Source organism: Nomascus leucogenys, chromosome 19 (assembly GCF_006542625.1).
Source record: "Nomascus leucogenys isolate Asia chromosome 19, Asia_NLE_v1, whole genome shotgun sequence".
Classification (NCBI taxonomy): domain Eukaryota; kingdom Metazoa; phylum Chordata; class Mammalia; order Primates; family Hylobatidae; genus Nomascus; species Nomascus leucogenys.
The window spans coordinates 25,166,682-25,179,400 of NC_044399.1; the positions used below are offsets into that span (position 1 = coordinate 25,166,682).

Consider the following 12,719-nt stretch of genomic DNA (forward strand, 5'->3'; position numbering starts at 1 on the left):
TGGGAGTAGGACTGGTGGCTTTATAAAAAGAGGAAGAGAGACCTGCACTAGCACACTCAGCCTCCTCACCATGGGATGGTGTGCATGGCCTCCAGACTCTGCAGAGAGTCCCCAGCAGCAAGATGGTTTTCAACATACATGGCCCCTCAATCTTAGACTTCCCAGCCTCCATATCTGTACAAAATAAATTCCTTTCTTTATAAATCACCCAGTTTCAGGTACTCTATTACAAGCAACAGCAAACAGACTAAGACAAATGTTATCTACAAAGGACTTACCACAAATATATTAATAGTAAAATGAAAGGTTTTGCTCTGATAATGGGAATGAGATAAAAAATGCTCACTATCATCATTTCTATTGTACTTGAGGCCAAACCAATATAAATATTCAGATAAAGAAATAATCAGTGTATTGGAAATGAGTAACTGAAACTGTCATTATTCAGAAATAACAAAACCACGTACATAGAAATCAAAGATTCTACAGATAAATTAATATGAGTCGAGAACAATTGCTAGACATAAGATCAAGATCAAGATCACTGTATTTCTATACATCAGTAACATAACAACGAAATTTTAAAATAATAGTATCATGTCACTGAAGACCTAGGAATAAATCCAATGAAGACACTGGGAGTGGTGGCTCACATCTGTAATCCCAGCACTTTGGGAGGCCAAGACAGGTGGATCACTTGAGGCCAGGAGTTTGAGACCAGCCTGGACAACATGGTGAAATTGTCTCTACTAAAAATACAAAAATTAGCTGGGTATGGCGGCAGGCGCCTGTAGTTCCAGCTACTGGGGAAGCTGGGGCAGGAGAATCTCTTGAACCTAGGAGGCGGAGGTTGCAGTGAGCCAAGATCGCGCCACTGCACTCCAGCCTGAGCGATAGAGCGACTCTGATTCAAAAAATAAATAAATAAAAATTAAAAAAATAAAAAACAAATCCAATGAAGGATGTGCAACATCTCTACAAAGAAATAAAAGACCTAAATAGTTCCAGGGATGAACATATACCACGTTCACAGGAGGAAATCACAACACTGGCAATACGTCAATTCTCCCCAACTTGATTTACAGATTCAATAGAATCCCAATCAAAATCTCTGCAGGACTGTACAGTAAAAGAGGAATTTTACTGTGTGTAAATTATACTTGAAAAAAGAAATGAATAAAAAAAAAAACACAGGAGAGTTGTTTTATTTTGTTGGTTTTAGTAGAAATTGGCAAGCAGATTCTAAAGTTTATATGAAAATAAATGTTAAAAAGACAAGACTGTCCCAGAGAATCTTAAAAACAGAGCAAAGTAAGAAGACTCGCCTTGCCTGACATCTAGATTTACTAAATTCTAATAGTGGTTACTGCTACAAGAAAGTGTGGTATTAGAACAGTCTGGTATTGGTAGAAGGACAGAAAAACAGACCAGGGGAACACAAGAGGGTCAAAAAGCAGACCTTCTCATATATGGACACTGCCATGAACATTCTTGTACAGATTCATGAATATGTTCATATTCAATGAATGAATATGGGAAGACTCTTTAGCAGTAAAGAAAATTATTTTCTTCTGTTTATTGACTGTTTAGTGACCCTTTCAATAAAAAGTGAAGGAACAATTGAAAATACATATGGAAAAACTTGTACAGATTCATGAATATATTCATATTCAATGAATGAGCACGAGAAGACTCTTCAGCATTGAAGAAAACTGTTTATTTTCTTCTGTTTATTGACTGTTTATTGACCCTTTCAACAAAAAGTAAAGGAACAACTGAACATACATATGGAAAAACTTGAAAACTGACTACTACTTATTCTGTACATTCTCAAAATTTTGTTCAGATCAACTCTAGAATCCTACGTGAAAGGTAACAAAATAAAGCCTTTAGAACAATGCTTCTTTTACTTTATATTACTAATGCCACTAGCCTAGTCAAGCTCTCAACACTCCACACGTAGACTACTGTTTCCCAAGAATAATTATGGGAGGAATTATAAAAACAAGAGTTGCTCTAAGGCAGTGGTTTTCGAACTTTTTGACCACGAGCACAGAAATATATTTAAATCATCACATACACACATATACACACAAACACATACATGCATCTAGATACATAAATATATTTAAATCATCACAGAAATATATTTCAATCATCACATACACACACACAAACACACAGATACATGTAGATACCAGAACACATTTAGCCTTACCACATAAGCTGCATTCTAATATTTTATTTTTCTTCCTTTTTTTTCCTATTATATGTTTTTAATTCTGGCTACAGCCCATCAAAATGATTTCATGAAGCATTAATGGGTAACAACCCATAATTTAAAAAATAATGCTTTGAGAAGCCACTGGAGAAAGAAACATCACTTCGATCTAGGATGGCATGATAAACTCTTCGGAGAGAATTTTAAGTTAAGATTTGTGAGTAAGACTTAAAGTACAGTAGAATTTATCAGAGGTAACGTAATTTGCCCAAGATTATTTGTTTATAATAAATGGCAAAACCAGGTCTAACAGAGCCCTCAGAAATAATACCACACATCTACAACCATCTGATCTTTGACAAACCTGACAAAAACAAGAAATGGGGAAAGGATTCCCTATTTAATAAATGGTGCTGGGAAAACTGGTTAGCCATATGTAGAAAGCTGAAACTGGATCCCTTCCTTACACCTTATACAAAAATTAATTCAAGATGGATTAAAGACTTAAATGTTAGACCTAAAACCATAAAAACTCTAGAAGAAAACCTAGGCAATACCATTCAGGACATAAGCATGGGCAAAGACTTCATGTCTGAAACACCAAAAGCAATGGCAACAAAAGCCACAATTGACAAATGGGATCTTATTAAACTAAAGAGCTTCTGCACAGCAAAAGAAACTACCATCAGAGTGAACAGGCAACCTACAGAATGGGAGAAAATTTTTGCCATCTACCCATCTGACAAAGGGCTAATATCCAGAATCTACAAAGAACTTAAACAAATTTACAAGAAAAAAATCAACCCCATCAAAAAGTGGGCGAAGGACATGAACAGACACTTCTCAAAAGAAGACATTTATGCAGCCAACAGACACATGAAAAAATGCTCATCATCACTGGCCATCAGAGAAATGCAAATCAAAACCACAATGAGATACCATCTCATGCCAGTTAGAATGGCAATCATTAAAAAGTCAGGAAACAACAGGTGCTGGAGAGGATGTGGGGAAATAGGAACACTTTTACACTGCTGGTGGGACTGTAAACTAGTTCAACCATTGCGGAAGACAGTGTGGCGATTCCTCAGGGATCTAGAACTAGAAATACCATTTGACCCAGCAATCCCATTACTGGGTATATACCCAAAGGATTATAAATCATGCTGCTATAAAGACACATGCACACATATGTTTATTGCAGCACTATTCACAATAGTTTGCTATTGCTATTGACTTGGAACCAACCCAAATGCCCATCAATGATAGACTGGATTAAGAAAATGTGGCACATACACACCATGCAGCCATAAAATACTATGCAGCCAAAAATACTATGCAGCCATAAAAAAGGATGAGTTCATATCCTTTGTAGGGGCATGGATGAAGCTGGAAACCATCATTCTCAGCAAACTATCCCAAGGACAGAAAAATAAACACCACATGTTCTCACTCATAGGTGGGAATTGAACAATGAGAACACTTGGACACAGGAAGGGGAGTATCAACACACCGGGGCCTGTCATGGGATGGGGGAGGGGGGAGGGATAGCATTAGGAGATATACCTAATGTAAATGACGAGTTAATGGGTGCAGCACACCAACATGGCACATGTATACATATGTAACAAACCTGCACGTTGTGCACATGTACCCTAGAACTTAAAGTATAATTAAAAATAAATAAATAAATAAAAACTAAAACCAAGGTTTTTCAGTTCTAAGGTTAATGTTCTTTCCATTGTATAAAACACTTTTTCCACTGATACACACAAACACAAGAAAAGTACAATAATTCTGTCATGAGCTAGTTCATCTTCGTGGAAATAAAGAGAAGATTAAGTATATATACACACAGATATACATATACATATATACAGACACACACACACACTTTATTTTATAATCCACATAGTAGCAATTATTTATAGAAAAGGTTGACTTATGTTACATTGAGCTTAATCAAGAAAATCAATTCCAATTATACCTTTATCAAAAACATTGTTTTTCTTTTCCTCCAGCAGCTGATAAATTGTATTAATTTTGCATAAAGCATTTCCTTAATAAAAGTGACAGAGAAATCAATTTTCCCATTTAAGGAACATTAATACTACAACAGCCTCAAAACTAGTTACATGACTGAGTTTGTTAAACATTTTGAAGGACAAAGGAGTAAAATGACAAGTTCTTCCATTACAAAGCTTACATACTAATAAATACTTAAGATAAAAATAATTCAATTAACATTACAATACAACTAAAAGATGTTAAAGTCTTTTCTAATATTGAGAACTCTATCCAGCTATCACAGAAATGAGTAGAAATGACTCACGGTTGCATCGTTTTTGTACGAATCGTAATTTGCAGGCTGTTCTGTAAGTTGATAGTCGTATGACATCAAAATTCTGAGCACCTGAAAAAAGGCAAACAGAAATGCTCAACTAGATTTACCATTTAGTTTCCAAACGCTAGGAAGTGACTCCATTCTACTGTATTGCCATAGTATACGAGTCAGCTAGGACTTCTGTTTAAAAACGGAGGGTCAATTAAAACAACAACGGAGGGAGAAAAGGATAGGAAACACGTGCATCGCCAGTACGTGTAGGAACTCTGCTAGTCTTGCTCCTGATATCCTGTCTGCTCATCGGAGAAAACTCCAGGGGAAGGAACACTTATGAGGTGAGTGAGTGAACTATATGATTAGGAAAGGGGAGTAGGGTGGCATCATGAGAAAGACCCAAGCCTAGAGTCAGAAAAGCTGCATTCCTGTCCCAGCCTGACCAACCACAGAAAACGACTGTGGCCATGCCCCGTGACTGTGACCATGCGGCGTGCCTCTGCACGTAAGTGTCCTCATCTGGGAAATGAGGGAACGGACTGGCTGCCTGAAAGGTCCCCTTCCAGGTCTGTGGCAGCCTGTATTTTCCAAAAAAAAAAAAAAAAAAAAAAAAAAAGCCAAAACAATATTTCCAGAACAGTATTTTATGTGCTTCTAGTACGTTGTCCCTCTCCATCAAGGTCTAGAGATTCTTTCCTTCCATGTGAATCTGACCAGGACACTGTGACTGCCTCGCTGCACAGAATGTGGCAGAAGTACAGTGCGGGACTTCTGGAGATAGATGATAACAGACAGCATAGCTTGCTCTGCTCTTGCTCTTCCGGGATGCTTGTGCTGGGAGCCCAGATGCCATACCGTGAGAAGCCGAGACTGATGTGGAGAGGCCACAGTGAGAGGATCGTACAAAGAAGAACTGAGTCCACCAACCAAACCAGCATCTACTGCCAAACGCGCAGGTGAGCGAGCCTTCAAATGATTCAAGCCCTGAGCCTTTGAGTCTTCTGCTGAGACCTCAGGCATCATGAAGCAAAGTCAAGACATCAGCACTGAACACTGTTCTGAGTCTAGACCCACAAAATGCATAAATAAAATAAATGACTGTTTGAGGGGTAAGCGATATATGGCCAGAGTAACTAGAACAAAGCCTAAAATTATACATGAGTCTATAAATCACATTTTGTTCTCATTTTAATTGCTGCAAATGAAGTCTCCTTGAATTTTAAGGCCACTTTAGGTAGGGTTGTCCCTCAATGTGAGATTTATTTCACCTATCCTGCCTTTATAAAATCTGGCAGCAAGTTTCGACTCAATAAGGGGACAGAGAACTGGCACAAATTATCTTGTACCAGTATTTATAGGTATCTCTCATTTGTCTTCATTACATGGTATGGGGGCGGGGGCGGGGGGGAGGTGGTTAAAGAAAGGATTTTTCCAGGTTTTTGGTTGTTGTATACTGACCAAAAAGTGAAGGTTTATCTTAGTCTCATTTCAATCAACCTTCCTCTTGATGTCATGATTAAAATTATTTCCTCAGGTGATACCTGGTTCTCACAAAATATTTATCCCTCTCTCTATATATATCATACAGTCCCACTTTCTCTTTTTAAATATAAAAGCTTTATTAAAATATAATTCAAAGTCCAGGTGCAGTAGCTCACGCCTGTAATCTCAGTACTTTGGGGGGCTGAGGCAGGAGGATGAGTTGAGCCCAGCAGTTTAAAACCAGCCTTTTTTTGGCCGGGCGCGGTGGCTCACGCCTGTAATCCCAGCACTGTGGGAGGCTGAGGCGGGTGGATCACAAGGTCAGGAGATCAAGACCATCCTAGCTAACATGATGAAACCCCATCTCTACTAAAAATACAAAAAATTAGCCAGGCGAGGTGGCAGGCGCCTGTAGTCCCAGCCACTTGGGAGGCTGAGGCAGGAGAATGGCATGAACCCGGGAGGCGGAGCTTGTAGTGAGCCGAGATTTGGGTACCACAAAAGATGGAATAGAGCAAGCATCACAAAAGTCCAAAGATAACCATAATACTTTCGGAAAATGATAAGCTCCATACGCTCCAGCCAAGTTTGCCAGAGATCTCTACGCTGAAGTTTCAGGTACAGTCAAGAATCAAGGGTCACTCTGCTTTCCTTTGCCATTGTTCCTTATGAACATGCATCACCCTAAAGCCCAGTGGAAAAAGGGTAGAGATTAGTAGGATGGCACACAATTCAGAAACTCTAGGGAGCCGTGCCACAACAGCATTTTGGAAATCTAGTAACACTCCGAATCCCAAAATAATTTGTAAAGAGTTAGATGCAAATAATAGCCTTAGAATCTTATTAAAATCATATTGTGCCAACATTCTACTAATCAGATTCTAAAACCTCCCATGTGTCTGCCTTTTTCTGAAGCAATCATCTTTCCTGGTTTCTTAGAAGGAAAGTCCTCATCCATTGCTTCAAAGGATATTTTATTTTATTTATTTATTTTTTGCCCAGGCTGGTCTCAAACTCCTGAGCTCAAGTGACCCTCCCACTTCAGCATCCTGAGTAGCTGGGATTACAGGCACAAGCCCACCATGCCTGGCAACTACTCCTTGCAAAACTCCACAACTACTTCTAAATATTTCTTATTTGAGATATTGGCCCAAAGCTGATTCCCACTGACAGCTTCCTATATTTCGTGTAATTGTGCTTTCGTGAAAAAGGATACAGTTCTACTCTGTTAACATGTTGAAGTAAAATGCAACCTCAGATGAGATTTTAGTGCACTGCAAACACCTTTGATTTCCAGACAAGGGAAGAGTTTTAGAAAAATGACAAATGTAGAAGCCAGATCAACTTCAAAGTCTTTTTCTGTGTTTGTTTGTTTGTTTGGACAGAGTCTCGCTCTGTCACCCAGGCTGGAGTGCAGTAGCACAATCTCGGCTCACTGCAAGCTCTGCCTCCTGGGTTCACGCCATTCTCCTGCCTCAGCCTCCCGAGTAGCTGGGACAACAGGCACCCACCACCACGCCCAGCTAATTTTTTGTATTTTTAGTAGACACAGGGTTTCACCATGTTAGCCAGGATGGTCTCGATCTCCTAACCTCATGATGCACCCACCTCGGGCTCCCAAAGTGCTGGGATTACAGGCGTGAGCCACCACACCCAGCCCAAAGTCTTTTTATGAGTAAAAAGACATAAATAATAAAAGTGAGATAAGTAACAGCCAATTTAGAAAGCCTGTGCATGTGTGTGTGTGTATATGTGTATGCGTGTGTGTTGATAGGAGAAGGCAGGATATGAAGCTAAATCTGCTAACTCCAATCATAGTGAAGATCATATGATTCCAGGGGTTAACTAGTATCATCTGATCATAAGCATTGCCTGGCACTATTCTCAACGTATAAAATTCCAGGTCCCACTGCAGATCAACTTCCTGAAACAAAATCTCCAGTGAGAAACCCTGGGACACTATTTTTTTTTTTTTAGACAGGGTCTCACTATGTTGCCCAAGCTGGAGTGCAGTGGTGCAATCTCAGTTCACTGTAGTCTTGACCTCTCGGGCTCAGGTGATTCACCTCAGCCTCCCAAGCAGCTGGGACCACAGGTGTGTGCCACCACACCCAGCTAATTTTTAGTATTTTTTACAGAAATGGGGTTTCACTATGTTGCCCAGGCTGGTCTTGAACTCCTGAGCTCAATGGATTTGCCTCCCTTGCCCTTCCAAAGTGCTGAGATTATAGGCATGAGCCACCATGCCTGGCCTGGAATCTTCATTTTTAACAAGTGCCCCAATAGAGTGTTTTTGGGTTTTGTTTTTGTTTTGAGATAGAGTCTCGCTCTGTCACCCAGGCTGGAGTGCAGTGGCACGATCTCGGCTCACTGCAACCTCTGCCTCCCAGGTTCAAGCGATTCTCCTGCCTCAGCCTCCTGAGTAGCTGGGACTACAGGCGTGTGCCACCACGCCTGACTAAATTTGTATTTTTAGTAGAGACGGGGTTTCACCATGTTGGTCAGGCTGGTCTCAAACTCCTGACCTCAAGCAATCGCGCCCACCTCAGCCTCCCAAAGTGCTGGGATTACAAGTGTGAGCCACCATGCCCGGGCCCAGTAGAGTTTTATAATCAAGTTAGGTTCAAGAAACACAACACAGTACTACCCAGCTCAACTAAAAGGTATGGCTCAGGCACACTCTTCAAATTTCACCTCACACCCAACTCCAATCAGTCTGGACTGCACGGAATCACCCAATTGCACCCAGTCCTCTCATCTCGGGGCCTTCACAAGTGCTACCGCCTCAGCCCTTCCTTCACCTCCTCAGACTAACTCACCCTGGGCATGGCTTCTCCCAGATCCCTCCTGAACCCCAGTGCTTTCCCCATGTGGCTCCTACTGCACTGTCATTTCCAGGAAACGAAGTTACATGAAGGCAAAGACCATTTGTTGTTGTTTCTGTTCACTGTTCAATGCTAACTAGAACACAGTAAAACTAGCACCTGAAATAGTTATTGAGTGAATAAACATGTTAAAATTGGGAAGTTGTGTTGCTAGTGCAAAAAACTCTGATCTACTTTCTCCTAAAAATATACAAAATCAAAAAGTTAGACGAACTGTAGATACAATTTTGGACATTAGCAAAGAAAAGCTGACAGAGGAGGACAATCAAAGTAGAAGGGAAGCCACCTCCTTTTAGTATTCTGTGTATTACACGCCCATGCTTTTAGTATTATTCAGGCAGGGCAGAGGACTCCACACTGTGTTCCGGGAAGCCATGGGTTTTGAGGGAGGTGCTCAGCCAATCTGTCAGAGGCATTTGAACCAGAGCAACCCCACCCTACCTAGGGGCTTGGTAAAATGAGGCCAAGACGAACTGGGCTGCATTCCTAGACAATTAAGGCATTGTAAGTCACAGGATGAGATAGGAGATCGGCCCAAGATACAGGTCATAAAGACCTTGCTGATAAAATGGGCTGCAGTAAAGAAGCTGGCTAAAACCCACCAAAACCAAGATGGTGACAAGAGTGACCTCTGGTTGTCCTCACTGCTACACTCCCACCAGGGCCATGACAGTTTACAGATGCCATAACAACGTCAGGAAGTTACCTTAGATGGTCTAAAAAGGGGAGGCATGAATAATCCACCTCTTGTTTAGCATATCATAAAGAAATAACCATAAAAATGGGCAACCAGCAGCCCTTGGGGCTACTCTGTCTATGGAGTAGCCATTCTTTTATTCCTCTACTTTCTTAATAAACTTGCTTTCACTTTACGGATGCGCCGAGAATTCTTTCTTGCGCGAGATCCGAGAACCCTCTCTTGGGATCTGGATGGGGACCCCTTTCCTATAACAAACCCATGGAAGATACAGGAAATAAGTGTATTTTGTTTAAAATGCAATGCAAATGGGGAGAGGAGGAAAAAAGGAAGAAGGGATAAGAGATTATAGAGCTAGAAGATGTAAGTGTAATATAATGTTAAATTGTCTGAAATTTTTCACAACCATTTATGATTGAAAAAATTTTTGGGTGGGTGTGGTGGTTCATGCCTGTAATCCCAGCACTTTGGGAGCCCAAGGCGGCCAAATCACCTGATCAGGAGTTTGAGACAGCCTGGCCAACATGGTGAAACCCTATCCCTAATAAAAATACAAACATTAGCTGGGCGTGGTGGTGAGCACCTAAAATCCCAGCTACTGGAGGCTGGAGCCTGGGCGACAGAGCGAGATTCTGCATCAAAAATTAAAAAATGAGAAATAAGAAATTTTTCAACAGATTATTAGTCCAAATAACTAACACAAATGACTTCCTTATCTTTTTCTTTGCAATAAGAATAAAAACCCTGGGGGACAGAGATGAGGCCAGAGGTCCCACCAGAGAGGAAGATACAAATACAGCCAAGACCACTGAACACTGTAAGGATGATTCTCTCAGTGGGTGAACTAGGAAAAAAAGAGAAAGCATCCCACAAAGGGAAATGCTGGGGACACAAGCCTTTCTCCACCTTGATTTAGACTTACATTTATCTGAATTTAACAAAAATAAGAATAATAGCAAGCAAAGAAAGTGGTAACTAAATGGCTGGGCACAGTGGCTGATGCCTGTAACCCCAGCACGTTGGGAGGCTGAGGCAGGCAGATCACTTGAGGTCAGGAGTTTGAGACGTGGCTGGCCAACTGGGCAAAACCCCGTCTCTACTAGAAATACAAAAATTAGCTGGGTGTGGTGGTGCACGCCTGTAATCCCAGCTACTTGAGAGAGTGAGGCAAGAGAACTGCTTGAGCTAAGATTGAGCCATTGCACTCCAGCCTGGGTGACAGAGCAAGACTCCATCTCAAAAAAAAAAAAGAAAAAAGAAAAAAAAAAGAAAGTAATAACTAAATGGATTGGACTACAAAAAATAATAACAAAATCTAATCTGTGGGGTAAAAAAGAGATTTTTTTTTTTGAACAGGGTCTCACTCACCTAGGCATTGGAGTGCAGTTTCACAATCTCAGCTCACTGTAACATTGACTTCCCAGGCTCAAGCAATCCTTCCACCTCTCAGCCTCCCTAGTAGCTGGGACTACAAAAACATGCCACCACACCCGGCTAATTTTTGTATTTTTCTAGTGACAAGGTTTCACCATGTTGCCCAGGCTGGTCTCAAACTCCTAGGCTCAAGCAATCCACCTGCCTCAGCCTCCCAAAGTGCTAGAATTACAGGCATCAGCCACTGCACCTGGCCCTTAAAAAAGATACTACTAATAATGGTATAAATTTCATTAAGGGGGTACCCTAAAATATTCCAATACCCTCATATTTGAAAAAAGTTACAAATATTGATAAGCTATATTTTAATTGATGTTAATATTTCTAGGGTAAAGAACAGAAAAATATACAACTCGCAACCAAGTAGAGGGAAACAATGGGATGGAAGGAAGAAAGAAAGCTCAGTTCCTCTAAGATGGGGAAAGAAAGGACAAAATTGAAGCACAAAGTATGATGGAAATGTAAACCAAAAATAAAACCCTAAGGCCCCCCAACCATCTGAGTGGACTTCCTCCTCAGCCAGGCCTCTTTTAAAATTTAACCTGAGAGACTGTTTTAGGCCATGATAGGAAGCTGGGATCAAACATGCCTCACTGTACCTCTTGGGCATTATAACAACACAGACTTCAAGCCTAATAAGAAACATATTGGCCAGGCACGGTGGCTCATGCCTGTAATCCCAGCACTTTGGGAGGTCAAGGTGGGTGGATCACCTGAGGTCAGGAGTTTGAGACCAGCCTGACCAACACAGTGAAACCCCATCTCTACTAAAAATAGAAAAATTAGCCAGGCGTAGTGGCAGGCGCCTGTAATCCCAGCTACTTGGGAGGCTGAGACAGGAGAATCGCTTGAACCCGGGAGGCGGAGATTGCAGTGAGCCGAGATCATGCCATTGCACTCCAGCCTGGGCGACAGACTAAGACTCCATCTCAAAAAAAAAAAAAAGAGGCCGGGCGCGGTGGCTCACGCCTGTAATCCCAGCACTTTGGGAGGCTGAGGCAGGTGGATCACAAGGTCAGGAGATCGAGACCATCCTGGCTAACACAGTGAAACCCCGTCTCTACTAAAAAATACAAAAAATTAGCCGGGCGTGGTGGCGGGCCCCTGTAGTCCCAGCTACGTGGGAGGCTGAGGCAGGAGAATGGTGTGAACCCAGGAGGCGGAGCTTGCAGTGAGCCGAGATCACGCCACTGCACTCCAGCCTGGGTGACAGAGCGAGACTCCGTCTCAACAACAACAAAAAAAAAGATACAAGAAACATATTACAACCTATTCTCTCTGCAGCCTGCTACCTGGAGGCTTCATCTGTATGAGAAAACGTTGGTCTCCACAACCTCTTATTGCAACCCAGACACTCCTTTCTATTGATCCCAGGTCTTTGGATAAACTCAACCAATTTTTAACCAGAAAACTTTTAAATCTACCTATAAGCTAGAAGGCCCGCCACCTCATCCCTTCAAGCTGTTCTGCCTTTCTGGACCAAACCAATATGTTTCTTAAATGTATTTGATTTTAGTCTCACGCCTCCTTAAAAGGTATAAAACCAAGCTGCATCCCGACCACCTTGGGCACATGTTCTCAGGACCTCCTGAGGACTGTGTCACGGGCCATGGTCACTCATATTTAGCTTCGAATAAATCTCTTCAAATATTTTACAGAATTTGA

General features: G+C 41.4%; 1 protein-coding gene across 27 annotated transcripts in view; it reads right to left on the reverse strand.

The window, feature by feature from the left end:
• Positions 1-12,719, reverse strand: part of DTNB (dystrobrevin beta) — a 297,564-nt gene that overhangs the window by 257,548 nt on the left and 27,297 nt on the right. For all 27 annotated transcript variants that reach the window (XR_004027095.1, XR_004027093.1, XR_004027094.1 and 24 more), the window contains exon 3: positions 4,551-4,631. Coding sequence is in view for 18 of the 27 variants with exons in the window: in XM_030800614.1 (XP_030656474.1) it covers positions 4,551-4,631 (81 nt within the window). In the remaining 9 variants the exon portion in view is untranslated. The remainder of the gene's footprint in view (positions 1-4,550; positions 4,632-12,719) is intronic.